This window comes from Micropterus dolomieu, linkage group LG22, assembly GCF_021292245.1.
Source record: "Micropterus dolomieu isolate WLL.071019.BEF.003 ecotype Adirondacks linkage group LG22, ASM2129224v1, whole genome shotgun sequence".
NCBI classification, from domain to species: domain Eukaryota; kingdom Metazoa; phylum Chordata; class Actinopteri; order Centrarchiformes; family Centrarchidae; genus Micropterus; species Micropterus dolomieu.
This window is the reverse complement of record NC_060171.1, coordinates 1,805,957-1,822,314: the sequence shown is the minus strand read 5'-3', so window position 1 is coordinate 1,822,314 and position 16,358 is coordinate 1,805,957. Positions and strand designations below refer to the sequence as shown.

At 41.9% G+C, this 16,358-nt stretch overlaps 1 protein-coding gene across 5 annotated transcripts in view; it reads right to left on the bottom strand.

Annotated features, from left to right (window-relative positions):
• Positions 1 to 13,726: 13,726 nt before the first annotated feature.
• The window catches only part of LOC123962143 (ankyrin repeat domain-containing protein SOWAHC), a 68,241-nt gene continuing 65,609 nt past the window's right edge, over positions 13,727 to 16,358 (bottom strand). For all 5 annotated transcript variants that reach the window (XM_046038080.1, XM_046038082.1, XM_046038084.1 and 2 more), the window contains 2 exons: positions 15,475 to 15,570; positions 13,727 to 15,130 (listed from right to left, as the gene is read on the bottom strand). In XM_046038080.1, coding sequence (XP_045894036.1) covers positions 14,982 to 15,130; positions 15,475 to 15,570 — 245 coding nt within the window. In that variant the 3' untranslated portion in view covers positions 13,727 to 14,981. The remainder of the gene's footprint in view (positions 15,131 to 15,474; positions 15,571 to 16,358) is intronic.

Here is a 16,358-nt window from a genome sequence, read left to right as displayed (position 1 = left end):
AAAAGTTTGTCTTGATCTTGATGTCCCATACGCTAAATATGAAGCTACAGCCAGCAGCTGGTGACCTTAGCTTAGCATAAAGACTGCTAACAGGGGGGAACAGCAAACAGGTAACTGAATCCACCTCCCAGCTCCTCGAAAGCTCCCTGATTAACACGTTACATCTCATGTGTTTAATTTCTATAAAAACCACGTTAAAGGGATAGTTGGGTTTTTTGATGTGGTGCTGTATGAGGTACTTATACACAGTCTGTATACTACCTGCAGTACATGGCGGCCGGCGTGTCCTCAGCTTAGAGAAGTAGAGATTTGTGCTGGCACAGAAGCTAAGCTATGCACTGCTGATGACAGGGTCAGCAGCTAACGTGTTTTAGCCACCTGAAAGAATCCCATAGGAAAAATTTCAGTTTAAATGTTCACTATATTTAGTATTATAGTATTTTCAGTGTGATACAACCATTTTCTTTTGGAACTACATTTTCTTAAAGGAGACATCTACTGCTTTTCCTGTCGCACATCGTGGTTACGCTGTGAACACGACGTGATTATGATGGAGCTGTTTGCAAAGTGGAGGAAGAGAGAAAACAGCGAGGGACAAAGAAGAAAGTGTCCAAAGTCTGGGATTATTTCAAGCTCAAGAAAACAACAACTCTGTAACGTTACCGTCCGTCCACCGTAAAACCAAACTTATGTCGCCACGGCAACAGCACGACGGCAGCTTATCAGAAAGCGGACCACAGACAAGCTAACAGTAACAGCAACTTTAGCATTTAACTGAAATCATGATTGATTGTTGAGTTGAAGCCAAAGTAAGCTGCAGTTCTCAGCTGAAAATGTGCTCACGTGTGTTTGTTGTTTTCCTTTTTGGGCCGTGAGTTGTGACCTCACAGTCAGGAGTTAACTGGCTGTCGGGGAGCTGCACCTTTTCTCCAGCTCTCTGTAGCTCAGACGATCCTGCTACCTGCGTGTGCTAATCCATCCGTTCACCCAGATTCTCTGTCTTTATAACTGTTATCTTTATAATAACAAACAACAGCTGTTTCGTGTGCAGGATCGCTCATTTCCCGTTTCACATTTCAGTGTGTTTTCTTGACTAAACGTGGTTTGGAAACCTGCACTGGTTACACAGCCATCAGCTCCTGTAGTGTGTGTGACCCTGTCACCGATCAGTCACGTAGTGTGAACGCCACAACGACTTCAAGACTTCCGTCACAAGACGGCAAGTTGTGTGAACGGCACGGCCATCGGCCGACGCTGAAAGTCGTGTATTCTGCACAAGCCTTTAGTAAAACTTGTAGCACTCGGGTGATGTTTGTGTTTGTAAAGCAGCTGTCTGGTTGTTGGTCTGATGTTTGCTGTATGACACCCTATGAATTTCCGAAAGGACCAATAAATATCTATCACCTATAAACGTGCACAGCTGATCCCGCCGCCGCCAAGCAAAAGTACTTCTTAAATGACGCATCGATGAATCGTTGAAATCGAAGCTTCGAATACTAAAATTATCGTTAGCTGCAGCCCTATTTCTGTGCAAATTCCCATTGTGTTTTCTTGCATGCTGCTGTGCACAACAGCTGTGGGGAGATAAATACTTTCAAAAAAGTTTCTACGTTGCATTGGTGTTTACGGTGAACATTTCAACCCCTCCCAACAGATTACTTTAACTTTAGGACACTGTAATTCCTGTAAAAAGACAGACAAGCTTTATAGTTAGAACAACAGTGTGGAAAAAGTTTAACCAAACATTTACTATTATAAAAAATGTGTTTGATGCAAATACTTAATTTTGAGATGTGTTTATGGCATTTTGAATGCAGGAGATGGGAGGCATTGTTCATTTTGTGTGTGCAGTTTTGAAGACATGTGTCAGCTATTAAAAAAAAAAGTACTAATAAAAAATGTATTGATTCCCAGAGGAAATTCACAAACTACCCAGCAGCATATGAAATTACTAAAACGAGCTCCACCATTACGAGCTACATAAAGTTTTCAGTCATTATAATATTATAATTCTGAAATGGGCTTTTCAGCATAATGAGTACTTTTACTTTTGGTACTTTATGTTGTACTTGTAAATATTTGTGCACTTTTTTCTCCCTGTACACAAATATGTATTCCTCAGAGTGATGATGGATGTTTTGAAAGTTCGAGGTGACAAAAGAGAAACCAGTGAAAGCTGAAATAGATCCTTGCCCGTGTGTCTGTCTTTAGTTTGTTAACTTGGCAGCTCTGCTTTGTTTCCCAGTAAACTCTGGCGAACTACGCGGCTCAGTCGAGCATGTGATTGCAGAGCAGCGACTCGGTGTCCAGGCCAACACTGTGTTGATAAATATCCCCATCCAATTACAAGATGTAATAATTTTGCACTCAAGTTGGTAATGAGGTCTAATGCCGGCCCCATATGATAATTCCCCCGCCGGATGCCGGCTTGATCAGATGTTGAGCTTTGTAATTAGACTGGCAGAAAATCATTATTTGGTGTTCAAATAGAAAATGAGGTTGGTGGGAAGTCAATTTGGCTCGGCTCTGTGAAGCGTAGACAGGAATTTAATGATTTAATTACAGTTGTAAGCTCCTTGGATGAGACTTCAGTGGAGCCGAGACTTTGGACGGGCCGATGTACCGAGCTGAGGAGGGGGAGGTGGAGGACAAACTAACCGAGCTCTTGACATCAGTTTAGCAGGGACATGAAGGTCTCACTGCTGACTGAGAGAGGAGGGGAACAAACACTCTCTGAGGTTTTGCTGAAGCTTTCATGCACTGTGGTTATACACTACTGATGCTTTTATTCAACATGGTCAATTTGCTTAGATGTAGATCTGCAAAAGAACAATTATTTAAAATGATCAGTTTAGTCCTCAACTTCCCCTCATCACGTAAAGCAAAAACATGGAACTCAGGAACACAAGGTTTAGCAGAAAACACAGGCAGTGCAATCATTTATTTACACAGTTGAAGAGGGAGCCACGCCTTCTCCGGCGAACCTCCAAGGGACCCAAACAAAACGTGGAACACCAGGGATCAGACCCAAGTGCAGACAACAGAGGCAGAGCAGCTTCATTTCAACGATATAAAAATGTCAGCTGGGGCACAAACTTCCAGACAGGTGAGAAGTGAGGCCAACAACAACCAGGTTAGCAGCCCAACACAAGTAGTGTGTTGTTGTTTCAGCACTTCCTAAAATACGAGTACCTCTGGTGGTTTTGCCTCTGACTTTTCTGTCTCCGGAGCTGCAGACCTGGTCCAGGTGTGCCCCAGATCTCCTGTCTTTTTATATGACAACATATTCACTGCTGACACGACTGACTTCACACATTCGCTGAGCTGTTTGTTTTGATGATTTGTTTTAAGTAAACCCCTTTATTATTGACTGGTTTTGTCCTGATCTAAGAGCTGACTTACAACGAAGTTCCCAGCGTTGAGAGATGACATCGAATAAATCAGATCAAAGCACAAGTGGGACGGGTCTACGGAGGAGGATTAGGGCCACAAGAGAAATTGTTTTGAGTTCTGAGATTAAAGTCATAATTCTGACTTTTTTCTCAGAATTCTGACTTTAAACTCAGACTTCAGAATTTCTTCTTGGAATTCTGAATTTTTTAATCTGAATTTTGACTTTAAACTCAGAAATCTCTTTGAACTCAGACTTCAGAATTTCTTCTTGGAATTCTGACTTTTTAAATCTGAATTCTGACTTTAAACTCAGAAATCTCTCTTTAAACTCAGACTTCAGATTTTTTTGCTCACTTTTTTTCTCAGAATTTTGACTTTAAATTCAAAATTCTGTATTTTTTCTGAGAATTCTGACTTTATTCTCAGAATTCTGAATCTTTTCACATAATTCTGAATTTTTCCCGAAGAATTCTGACTTTATTACTCTGAATTCTGACTTTAAATTCGGAATTTTGAGTTTAAATTCAGAATTTTGAATTTTTTCTCAGAATTCTGAGTTTAAATTCAGAATTTTGAATTTTTTCACAGAATTCTGACTTTTTTACTCAGAAATTTCTCTTTAAACTCAGAATTCTGACTTTAAACTCAGAACTAAAAAAAAAATATTTCAAATGTGGCCTTAATCCTCTTCCGTACAGGTCAGCGTGTTGCTCAGGGGCTCCTCAGCAGATCAGTTCTATGTGTCTGAAGGTAAATGTTTTATAAATTGATTTATAAAAGGTAACCCCCCCACAGTGACTGACTGTCAAGCTCTGCTCCTCCTTTTCTCAGATCAGATAATAACGGCCTGAGATTTGGCTGCTTCCTGCTCTGACTTCAGCGTCATTACTCCTGCATGAATTACTCTGCATGAAAATGGCGAAGCGTCTGTGTCCCTGTCAGCGAACCGTTAACAGTCTGCATGAGACGAATCAACGTTGTGACACTTACAATCACCAATTATACGTCTCTGTCATTCATCCACTGACTGCAGCATGAAAAGCAGAATAAAAACACAGTCACCTGCCCACAGCCTACACAAATAACACCAGCCTCTGCTTCCATTTACATACAGATGGCAGATTTTATGCATTAATCATTCCAACAACAGAAAGCAAACGGCCGTATCCAGTGAAATAAATCAGGAGGCATTTTCTGTGAGTATAATCCAGACAGGCCGAGCTGGGCATAATGGAGCCCTGATTGCTTTCCTATTGAGGCTATAAGTGCTTTCATTTTCGCCTGTCATCTCTCATAAACGTTTACTGCACTTTGTAGGTTCCTGTGTTGGTCCGGGACGGCGGGTTGTGTTAAGTAACTATTAGAGGCCCGGGCTGCGACGCAAACAGGAGTGAAATCTGAAATCTGTTGTCTTTGTTAGACAGACTTCAGAACCTGGATCAACAGCACCGAGGCTGGCACCAGGAGAAAGGCAACAACCGAGCCCTGCTGGTTGTTTGGCTTCTTGCTGCAGCTTGCATGCATTTCCACGTTCGATTTTTTGTTTACTACTTCTTTGTGGTGTGGTGGAAGAAATACTCAGATTCATCAGATCTTCACGCAAGTAAAAGGTCCTCTCCTGTGGAATCAGGTCCCAGTTTGATAAACCTTACCCAATCTCCACCGAACCCGTCGAGGTAGATGGCCGTCCACCCCGTGTCCAGGTCCTGCTTGAGGTTTCTACCTGATAAAGGAGTTTTCCTTGCAACTGTGGCCAAGTGCTTGCTCATGGTGGGAATTTTAGGGTCTGTAAATAATACTACAAAGAGAGAAAGCTTTATATTAAAATAACTTTTATGAATTAGTGCTATATAAATAAAATTAATCTAATACCACAGTATAGACTGTGCAGTGCAGTAATGTGTTCCTCACTTAATTTGCTGCAGCTGGTAGAGGTGGAGTTCATAAACTGCTGTGTAACTTCATGTTTGTATATATATGCATCATTAATAATAACTTTATTAGTCTGAATCTGCAAAGTAACTAGTGATTAAATTTACCAGATAAATGTAGTGCAGTAGTTTTTAAAGTAGCAGAAAATGGACACACTAAAATAAAAAGTACCTCAGAGTTGTACTTTGAGTAAATGTACTTACACTAGTCTAACGTCTAATGCACAGCTGGTTCGCAGGTGTGAAGGAAATGCAAACTGTCCAACTCACAACACTCACAGCACCTTTATCTAGAGGCCGCAGGCTGAGATTTTGATTCTGGAAATATATCCTCATCACTTTGTGACTCATTTGGAGCTTTCTTAAAAAATGGAACTCAGATTCACTTGATAACTTTTTCATGTCAGGGTCATGAGGATCTTAGATGTAAAAACAGCTCGCTTCATCAGATCTGCCCGTCAGCTGGTAGAACAGCGTCTGAAACTAGTTCAGTTTAAGACGACTCATAGAAACGTATTGATGATGTACAGGAGAGCAGAGGGACGGGAGGACTGACAGCAATGCAAACATCATCCAGTAGCAAGGGCGTCACTTTGCGTTGAAAAGTGACGGGGACCTTTAAGGGCTCATATTTGGGGTGTAACGAAACACTTAGTCCACGAGACGTGAGAATGCACAATACTGGGGTCATGAAAACAAGACAAAAAGATTCTCCAATGTGATTTAGAAGAAATCTTCAATGATGAAATATCCTATTTGATTTGGGGGTCTGGGGGAGGATTTTTAGCATTAAACACTTAATTTCCTGCATTCTAGTGACATTTTCTGCACCAATTTATGGTGGAAATGTCTTTATTTATATGAAGGGAAACAAAATTCATGTGGCCGGTGAAAATTCAGAATATAAAAATATTATTGAATATAATCAGCAGCTTGTGTTTTTATCCTAAGTCACTTTTTTTTGGATATGGCAGATCTGTTCATAGTAGTGCGCCAACGTGCCTGCAGCCCGGTGCAGTTGCTCCGTCATTCGTCGTCTTATTTGCTAACTTTTAACTTTCTTTTTTATATCTCATGTGTGAGCCGGCGTTCTCCCACATGACGGCAGCTGAGAGCGTCCTAGTGTGCACTAATGGTGTCCGGGCCCGGCCGTCCTCTTCTAATCAGCGCTGTCTGTCATGACGCTGCCTGCAGCTCATTAAGAGTCTCGCTCCTGGCTCTCTGCAGGCCTGCTGGGCACACCTTTACACAAGGAAACACAGCGCGCCATGACGGCAGCAGGCTGCAGCAGACTGGCTGTCAGTCAGTGACGCTCTGCTGTGAACGATTCGGGACTTTAGCTCCGTGATGAATGTCACAAACAGTGAGTGACAGCAGCAGAGAGTCGCTGACAGTCAGTGGTCAGCAGGAGGACACTCATCAATTTTTGGATCAGGTAACTTCACTGTGTTTATTGTACTTTCAATCCCACGGAGAATCATCAATATCTGTGCAGCTCTGCTGAGCCTTTAAACCTCTTTTAGGCTCCACCCACGCTCCTACGTCTTTTAAAACTCAGACCTTCTGCTGCGTCTCCGCCTCCCGTCCAGACTAAAACGGCCAATCTGAATACCTGAAACGTTGAAGTCTGAAAACGCTGCGGACCCCTTTTTGGTTTTAATCTCCGGTGTAGCGTGTTAGTGCGGATAAGTGCAAACGATGACGCTCACGTTTGGCTTCCTGATTGGCTCTTATCAGTCATGCAAAGCAGAAACACGATGCTGCTGACAGTTTTATTAAAATACTCTGTACTGTGTAAATAACACTTCCACACTTGTCCTCTGCATGTTTCCGTATTGACTTTGCGGCGTCTCCCAGTCTGTTTCCCGCCGCCACAGCCTCTTTGTCCTCCCGTGTTCCTCTCAGTAACAGTTCCAGCTCGCTGTCCGTGCAGAGAAATCTCTGCTGTGGTTCTTCACCATCGCTGCTCTTCCTTCGTCTCTAGTAGAACTTTCTTCTGCAGCTGCGGAGTAGAAAATCTGCTTCCTGTTTACACCTGCACGCACACGCCCAGTGAACGTGAAGCTGCATGATTCACAGCTTGTGTGGACGGAGATCAGTAATGTTAATACTTTTTTACAGTAACAATAGCCAAGGAAGTTGTTTAGACTGGTAAGAAACACAAGAGGAGGTATTTGTCATTAATGACGTACCAGTGAAACATTGTGGTAATAATCACTGGACACTTTCTGTGTGCCTCGTTTTGTTTCTGCAGAGATCCTGAAGGCGCAGCGTTAGAGAGTAAAATGAAATCCGGTCATTCCCAAAGTCCTCAGCAACGACTTAGAAGAGACTTCTCTCTCATACAGCCGGACATTTTATTTCTCATGAACCTCACCACAGCTGTGCAGGTCAGGTGGAACAGTCTATGGAGGGTCATTCATGGCACTGAGCGATCATGCCTGCAGGTGTAGGCTGCAAAACAGAATCCTTATTATATTATTAAATGATCTAAAATATTTGTATCATCCGTGTCACCATACTGGTGAGGCTGTGTGCTTTTAAAGTGTAACCTGTAGTTAGTCAAGGTGGTGAGTGATCTACTACTGAACTAGGTAGCCTAATGTTACCGGAGATGTTTATGTTCCTTCTTCACTTTGCACCTGAGACAAACATATCGTTTCAAATACCTCTCGCTACTGTTTTAATGGATGCTGTCTTTTTTACTGTTGAAGTTGCTTAGAAAAGTATTTTGCCATAAAATTACAACCAAAAGTTACCCAGGGTGTTAAAAAGCGACGCCAAGGGGTCTTAAACATGCGTCCATATGTGATGAGTCCGGAGTGAGCGTGTGTTTACAGACTTGAGTTTCACCGACCCCTGGGGCGCAGACTCTCACCCATCCAGTCCAAATATAAAACAATGAAAAACAGTGTGATTCTGGGGGGAAACACTGGGCTTTTCCAAGTTTATAAAAGTTGAATTTGTTTTATTTTTTATTCTAAAATGAAGCCTTAAACCTGCACAAGAGAGACTAGATAGTCAAAACGACATTTAACGTGTCCTCACGACGCTGAACAATGGAGACATTACGCAGTAACACATCACAGGGCCGCCTTCATTGTGTAAAACCTTTGATGTGTCTTTTCAGCTCATTAGGCCCCATTTCCCATTGACCGGGAGTCATGGTGACAGCCATTTTAGGTCGAACAATGACCCGGCGAGGAGTTAACGGCTCTGTTTTTATTCTCAGGCTTTTTTTGGAAGCGGCCCAGTCGTCAACGCAGCGCCGACACGTCCTCATCGACCGGCCTCTTAACGGGCTTTGTGAGAGGTGACAGCTGGGGGAAAACATGGAGGTCAGAGTTCAGCGGAGGCCACGGAGAAGTTCAGAGGTCACCGCATTGTTGTCCCATCCAGGAAGAGGGACGCTGAAGGCCCCGGAGACATCACTCATCTGCCTCCTCCTCTTTCACATCCAGCCCCTTTGTGTCACATCATGAAGACTCCCGGAGCCCACTTGGCTTTTGAAAAGGGCCCGTTTTTATAGGTTTTGTTGCTAAATAGCTCTTGATTAGCTGAGGTGGTGAAATGAACGCCCCCCCCGAGGGCTGTAAAACGGTGTTTCTTGTTAGGAAATGGGCTTGTAAATGCAGATTGATGCCGCTGCAGCTATTCACCGTGCGACTGCTAATGAATCTCGTCATGGAGGTCGTGACCGAGACGGGACCCCAGTCTGTTACGGACCAGACGGCCCTGCGGTGATGAGACAAACAAGAGAAGGAGACGCTGGCGTTCGTTGGAGGCTTCTCAACTGTTTCAGGGTGTCACATTTTCTGTAGTTAAATCCGAGACTTGTGTGGAAATAACCTGACAGCAGGACAAACAGCCTGATCCACGTGATGGAGGAGGTTTAAACCTGCAACGAGCTCAGCTGCTGCAGAATCCAGGGACAGGGGTTGCAAATTAGTCATGGCATGGCATCTACTTTGTATATTTTATGAAGCAATGTCTCAATTGCATTTGTCCCTGTCAAATAAACAAGATAAATAAATAAAATCATCAAAAACACAAATCTTAAGCCTACAGACTGAACACGTCTCTTATTAGCACTTCCTGTCCGGTGTTTTTATAAGGCATCTTTCAAACCCTGTGGATGAACATTTCTCTTTTCAGAAAATTGGAAGCAGCAAATTACTTAAATTAATACTTTAGAGAAACTAAATAGTCTGAGAAAATGAACTCAATAAATGATTTACGCTGCGCTTGATTTTCAATTCATACAAACATTTGTCAGATTTTTAATAAATTTTCCCCTCAAATTTCTAAAAATATCCTTATTTGTATGCCTGTCAACGCTCCCCTTTATCCCGGCAGTCTGCTGTATTTTCCCGCTGTTATCCCGTTTAAATATCTTCCTGTAAATATCCCATATTTTTAACCTTTCTGTAAAGAAATCTTAAAAACCCCATTGGGCACGTTCGCTACGTTTCCCTCCGGTAAAGCAGGAGGCAGTATGGAGAACATTAGCTGTAACAATGACGGCGAGAAGAAGCTGCCGCGCTAGGAGTCCAGGATGGACGCGGTGCACTGCTCTACAGAGTATATTTCTCACATATTGCCCTAAAAATAGATACGTGCAAAACGGAAAAATGATTGATGATGTGCGATTAAAGACTACAAACTACTGTAATTCTTCTGCATGAATACTTGTGATTATTGACAAGGTAGCATTAATCAATTAGAGAACAATGTAGACTGGAATTAATATTAGGCCTATACTAGTGGTAAACTACATAAGAAATGTTAATGAATACAGGAACTATAAGTAATTTATTTACATTATATTAACAGTATACTATTACCGTAAAACTTGGATTAATAGCCCGGGCTTTTATTTGCTAAAATGACTGAATTGACCCTGTCTGTATTTGGGACAGGCTTTTAATTCCTTTTGCACAAAACTGAAATAGGTTACTATGAAACTACTATGAGTTTATTTATTTCATACAGAATATTACTTTTGTAAAAATTACCCAATAATATCAAATACACGTCATTCATTTGATCTAGCTCCGATTATTTTGAAGGCAGCAGCGTAACAAAAACAGCAACACGGTGCAGGATGAGAGAAGTTCGCAGACAGAGAGCGATGGACTTCACGTGACAGGATTCACAACTTGGATTAATTTTTATGAAAAGCTGTTTTGATTCTTTTGATGGGTGGAGCGTCACAGACTGAAGAAAGATAAATAAATCACATACGATCGCTTCACAGTTCATCTCTTGTACCAGGCAGGTTACACTGGTAAATCTGTAAGCATTAGACTTCAGGGCTCGTTTTTCCGTTAAATGAACTGAACGATTGAATTGTGGAGAATCTATATATATATATATGTATATATACACACTATGTACTATACCATACTGACATATTGATCACACGTTTAAACATTAATATTTGTATTAACAATCTAAGCAGCTTAGAAGCAGCAAAAGCGGCGACCCCGTGGGGTTTAAGAGGTTTAATACATCCAAAGAACTTCTATAAAAACCAGAACAGGCGTTTAATTGAGGCAGACGTTTATTTGTCCAAATGTTTTCCCGCAGCAGGCCAGGAAACGGGGCAGGCAGCTATTAATTGGAGTTTTACGGTAACTTAATATTTGTTGACAGGTGTGCTCATTTGTGTGCTCAGTGTACCTATTTTGTTCCTCAATTTAATCATTTGTTCGCTCAAATTAATAATCCGTGACCGTGAATTACTGAATTGTGCCATCATATTACTTCATTTCCTCAAATTAATGGAGTGATAACCTTGAGTCCATTTGTCCTTGTCTCCTCCACACTGTTGCTCTGTACAGTTTAACACAGTTTGGACTCATATTATTGGATATACTGCATGTTTTGGATGTAAATTCAAGGTTGTGTAATCTTTGACACCCCGTTAACGCATCTTATAGAACAGGCCGGAGGCAGGCAGGAAAACGCTGGCACCGTAGACTTGGAGCACCGGAAAGAAAACGTTAGCAAAAAACAGAGAGACAAAACAGCATAAGAGGTTTTTAGAGACGCTCTCTGGCAGAGAGCTGCCTTACCGCTGAGGAGTTGTGATGAATGACAAGAGATAAGAGTATTTGAGCAGGATATTCAGCAGGTTTGGAGGTGGACAGGTGTCAGCAGCCCACGTACAAACACACAATACACACCAGAGGGCTCGTTCGGTTTGCAGTGACTTCCAGGCTGAAGGTGGGTGTGTCACAGGTGTTACCCAATCAGCAGCGACATGAATCTGAACCTCGCCGATTTAAAAAGGCAGTGCACAAAAGTACTCTGCTGCTCCTTGGTGTTCGCATCAATTGAAGATGTTACAAGATGTGTCAAGTATTTAATAGAATAAGCCAGTAATTATTATAATTTTATATATTTGTCGATCTCCACAAGCACTCTTTATCTAAAGTATTTTTACATTATAGTCTACTTGTTTACATAAATAGCTTCATTGGTTGGCTTATTAAAGCCATATTTAAACCCATGTCAAAAGGCTCCGAAACGTCGTTGACAAGAGCAAAATGGCCTTCTCAGCTGCCATAGTTGCAACAACAGGGTGTTCACCACAGTCTCCCTTTAAACCTGTAAGACCCGTGGTAGTTTAGCTGATGCTTTTATCCAAAGCATAGGATAGGGTTAATTGTCTTGCTCAGGGACACATCGGAGCATGGGGGGGATTGAACTTGGGTCTCTCACACCAAAGGTGTCTTATCCACTGCACCATTATCACCCCTTATAATTATAATGACAACATCACTATTAGCTCTCCAAAAAATGCATATGTAAATGTTTTTTTTTTAAAGTAAAAGCTCAGTTCAACTACAAATAAAGCATTATAAACGTGCTCCTCGTGCTTTTATTTTGTAGGTAAAACCACTAAAGAGGAAGTGATGATGTGAGTAACTGTAGCTGTCATGACTGAGATCTATTTCAGCAGCTATCAAAGCACCATAATCTGGCAGTGGGCCAGATATTATTGTTGGCGGGCAGTTTTGGCGAGGGTCCATAATCACAGAGAGAATGAACGTGTTTCCCTTGTCAGTGTTTGTCTAACCTTTATCTAATGTGTGGTTTATAAAGGACTGTGGTGCAGAAACACTGACAGTGTTTCACATTGTCAGTGTTTGACATTTTCCATGTTGTCTGTCAGTGTCAGAGTCACAATAACACGTGGTTTTACTGAATAATTAATTAAATATAATTTCTTAATAAAGAAACCTCATTTCTTGACTGGCCACTCTCTGCTGTCTCTGAAGAGACACCTTTTACGCTCTTTGAAAGGTTAGGGGGGCAGTGGTAGACTGGACAGATGGTTGCAATTCACAACCCTCACCACTAGATGCCACTAGATCTTACACACTGAACCTTTAATCGTTGCTGCAGACCATGTACACCCTTTCATGGAAACGGTATTCCCTTATTCCAGCGGCCTCTTTCAGCAGGATAATGCGCCACAAAGCAAAACTGATTCAGGAACGGTTTGAGGAACACAACAACAAGTTCAAGGTGTGAACTTGGCCTCCAAATTCCCTCAGATCTCAATCCAGTCTGGCATCTATGGGATGTGCTGGACAAACAAGTCAGATCTTACAAGACTTAAAGGATCTGCTGCTAACGTCTTGGCGCCAGATACCACAGAAACACTTTCAGAGGTCTAGTGGAGTCCATGTCTCGATGGGTCAGGGCTGTTTTGGCGGCTAAAGGGGGACCTACACAATATTAGGCAGGTGGTCATAATGTTCTGGCTGATTGGCGTATATTTACTGTGTGTTGAGAAGCTGGGGACACACTTTAAATTGCGGTGCAGTTTCAGATTTGATGGACCTGAAAGCTCAAATGATGCATTAGAGTTTCCACTTCGCCGTGTGACTGCATGTTCTCGTTGTGTTTGCTCAATGGCCTTTAGTCACACATGGACTGCAGCACCGTCTCTGATAACCGCAGTGCTTTGCTAATTTCCACATTAACTGGAGTGAGCGTTTGTTATTAGTGTTTAAGTGTGTCCTCCCACCAATCTGCTCATTTCCTGCTTATCATTTACACAAATGGTGCTGGTCGGCCTTATTAAGGCAGATAATGAGCTTTATGCTCTGAGCCAGCCAATGGAGTGGAAGTTAATGAAGACATTTATGAGAGTGTGAAAGAGAGCGGGAGGGTGAAACGTGTTTCACTGTGTCAAACATTTACGGCTAATTCTTAAACAGAGACGACCGGGAGATTCTTTAATTTTTTCTCTCCACAGAAAAAAAGTCCCAACATCAGGACGCAGTAAAAACACATCTGCATTATAACGTGACCTGCTTTATAATAAGCCCCGGGTCAGTGTTCATCTTTTGTTTTAAATCACATGAAAAATAAAACAACACAGGCAATTAAATTTACTTTTTTTATGGTTTAGTGTGATATTTGTTTCTATTAACTGTGTTTATTCAATTTGCAAACTGGTGTGCTTTGCCATGGGTCAGAGGGTTTGGGCCCAGATGCAGACACTAACAGCAGAATATATTTCTGTTAGCAAAAACAGTGACACTTACAGCAAAGCAAAGTAAATCCATCCATGAACAGGTGAGGAATTTACTACGACAGAATAAATGCAAAACACAATAAAACAAAAAGTATAATCCAGAAACCAAAAGACACGAGACGACAACAGACTTATGTGCACAGGAGGGGTGAGGCTAACGAGGCGCAGGGGTTCATAATCAGGGGAAGGTGCAAACTGAACAACTGGAAGTAAAAGCAGATTAAAACACACAAAGAAGAACGCTTTCAAAGTAAGACAGGAAAAGGAACGAATGAACATACTGGAACTCACAACACAGAGACGGGAAGTAGAGAGCTGCATTGGGATTGGGGTCCCATTGGACCCAACACAAATCGCGCGGGAGCGGGCGGTTTTAACTCTGCTGCGGGAGCAGGCAGTTAAAAAAATATATCGCGGGTCCCGCAGTAGCGCCGATAAGATGGAGTCAACAAACAAAAGAAGTTGAAAAGAAGTGGGTGTATGCGGCTGCTTCTGAGAATGTACTGCACGGGCCGGACTGGAACGCTAACGAGGAGGCTAAAGCCCACGGGGACTGGCGTCGGACGGGAGTGGATACACATGTTGCGGGAGCGGGAACAAGCGAAAGACACAAGAGGAAGGGCATACAGAAAAACACCAACATCAAACTCCCAAAACGCCAAGAACCCTGAGACCGTGACACAAACCACATTTTCATGGAGATTTCAACCCAAAAACTGCAATTCATCAAGTGGCCAATTGAGGCTGCAAAAGAGAGTCTCCATTGACCCCCATGTTAAAAAGCCCAACTTTACAGCAGAAAAAAACATGTTCACAGCCTGGTTAAAAAATGGTTTTAGAGTTGTCCTTCATGACAAGTGTGAGGGGGTGATTGTTTTTTTTATAACCCACCCATTTAAATTATATTTAGGTAGAGAGTTCTGCACAATACATGACAGGCGGCAGGCTGTGAGGTGATGGTCGCTGGTCTCGTGATGGCCGAGAAGAACTCAAAACGTAGAAGCCAAAAGAGTTTTTTCTGTATCTACACCGAAGTATGAATGCGGTGCCATCATGGAGGGTGATAATATTTCAGAAGAAAGTTTCCAGCTGAAATTTAAGAATCATACTTGAAGGTCCAACACGTCAAGAGATGCAGACTGAGGCACCGGCCCGAACTCCAGGTTGAGCTGTCCCTGACTGCGAGAGCGAGTCAGCAGTAAAGAAGGAAGAGCATAACGCTGCGTCCGTCTTCCCCGATAAAACCCCCCGCCTGAAAACAGATGGGAAAACAGATCTAATGATTGACCCTGACAGATGTGACACAGCTGTAACTCAATCAACGTCCAGTTCATGAGAACATCTATTTGTCGTATAAATGTGTATCATCTATAAAGAATTTTATAGGAATTATATGTTTATACAGATACATGATGAGGGATGTTTAATAAGGAGACTCTAAAAAGAGTAGTAGTTTCACTTATCTGTTCAGTTTGACTTCAACAGGTTTATATAATGTTGTCAGTCATTCAGGGCTAAAATCAGTACTTAAAGTTTATTCAATCTATTAGCTAGATCAGAAAAAAGAGCTTGAGATTTAAAAATAAATTAATTCACCTGACTGAGAGTCTGGTTTGTTGAAGACGTCTGTGCAGCCGCTCCAGTAGTGAACCGCCGTCTTCCCGTGATAATCTCTTACGTTGGTTTTAGCATCTGATGGCAACAAGAGAAAAACATAGCAACGTGGTGATTGTTGGAACAGTGGAAAGACTTACCAGTAGAGATTTCAAGTTTGTTTTATGACGAGTTAACAAGGCAGTGAGTGAAAGAGAGAAACTTTAATTCAGAAGGTTTATGGTTGTGTTTTTCTCTTTTATAATAAAAATTGATGCAAGAATATTTAATTTCTTGACATTTTGTGAGTTTATTCTGTTTATTAATTGGACTAAAAAAGCTAAGAGAGCTTGTGGAACGCAGCACACTCGCTTCTAACATCACAACATGACCGCCATCCTCGTGTCAGCCCAGTCAAGGGGTGTTTCTCAAAACCAAGAATTCAAAGAATGGACTTGTGTTCTTGGGGAGAACATTCTTGCTAGTTGCTCTTGAAAGAATGAACTTGCAATGTCAGGAGCACACAAAACGCTGCTGACGGTTTGAGACGATGCGTTCTTGCTGGTATTGTGCAATACCCCCAGCACAGACGCCGCCTGCATTGCTCTGATTATTATAACAGCCAGGCTTCATCCCCCAAAACAAAATGCTCTGAATCGGGTTTATTGTAGGTTTGAACTTACCAAGATATATTTGCACCTAAATAAAAGCAAATACAAAGCACATACTGTGAGCACAAATCTACTGTACACTAACAATGCAATGTCTAATATAATATTAATAATAATAAAGCAAAAACAGTCCCCTTTCGTACTATTTCTGTTTATTTATTTATTTTTATAAGTTTCGCAAAACCAGATTTTTTCGGTACAGCACCATTTTTCTGT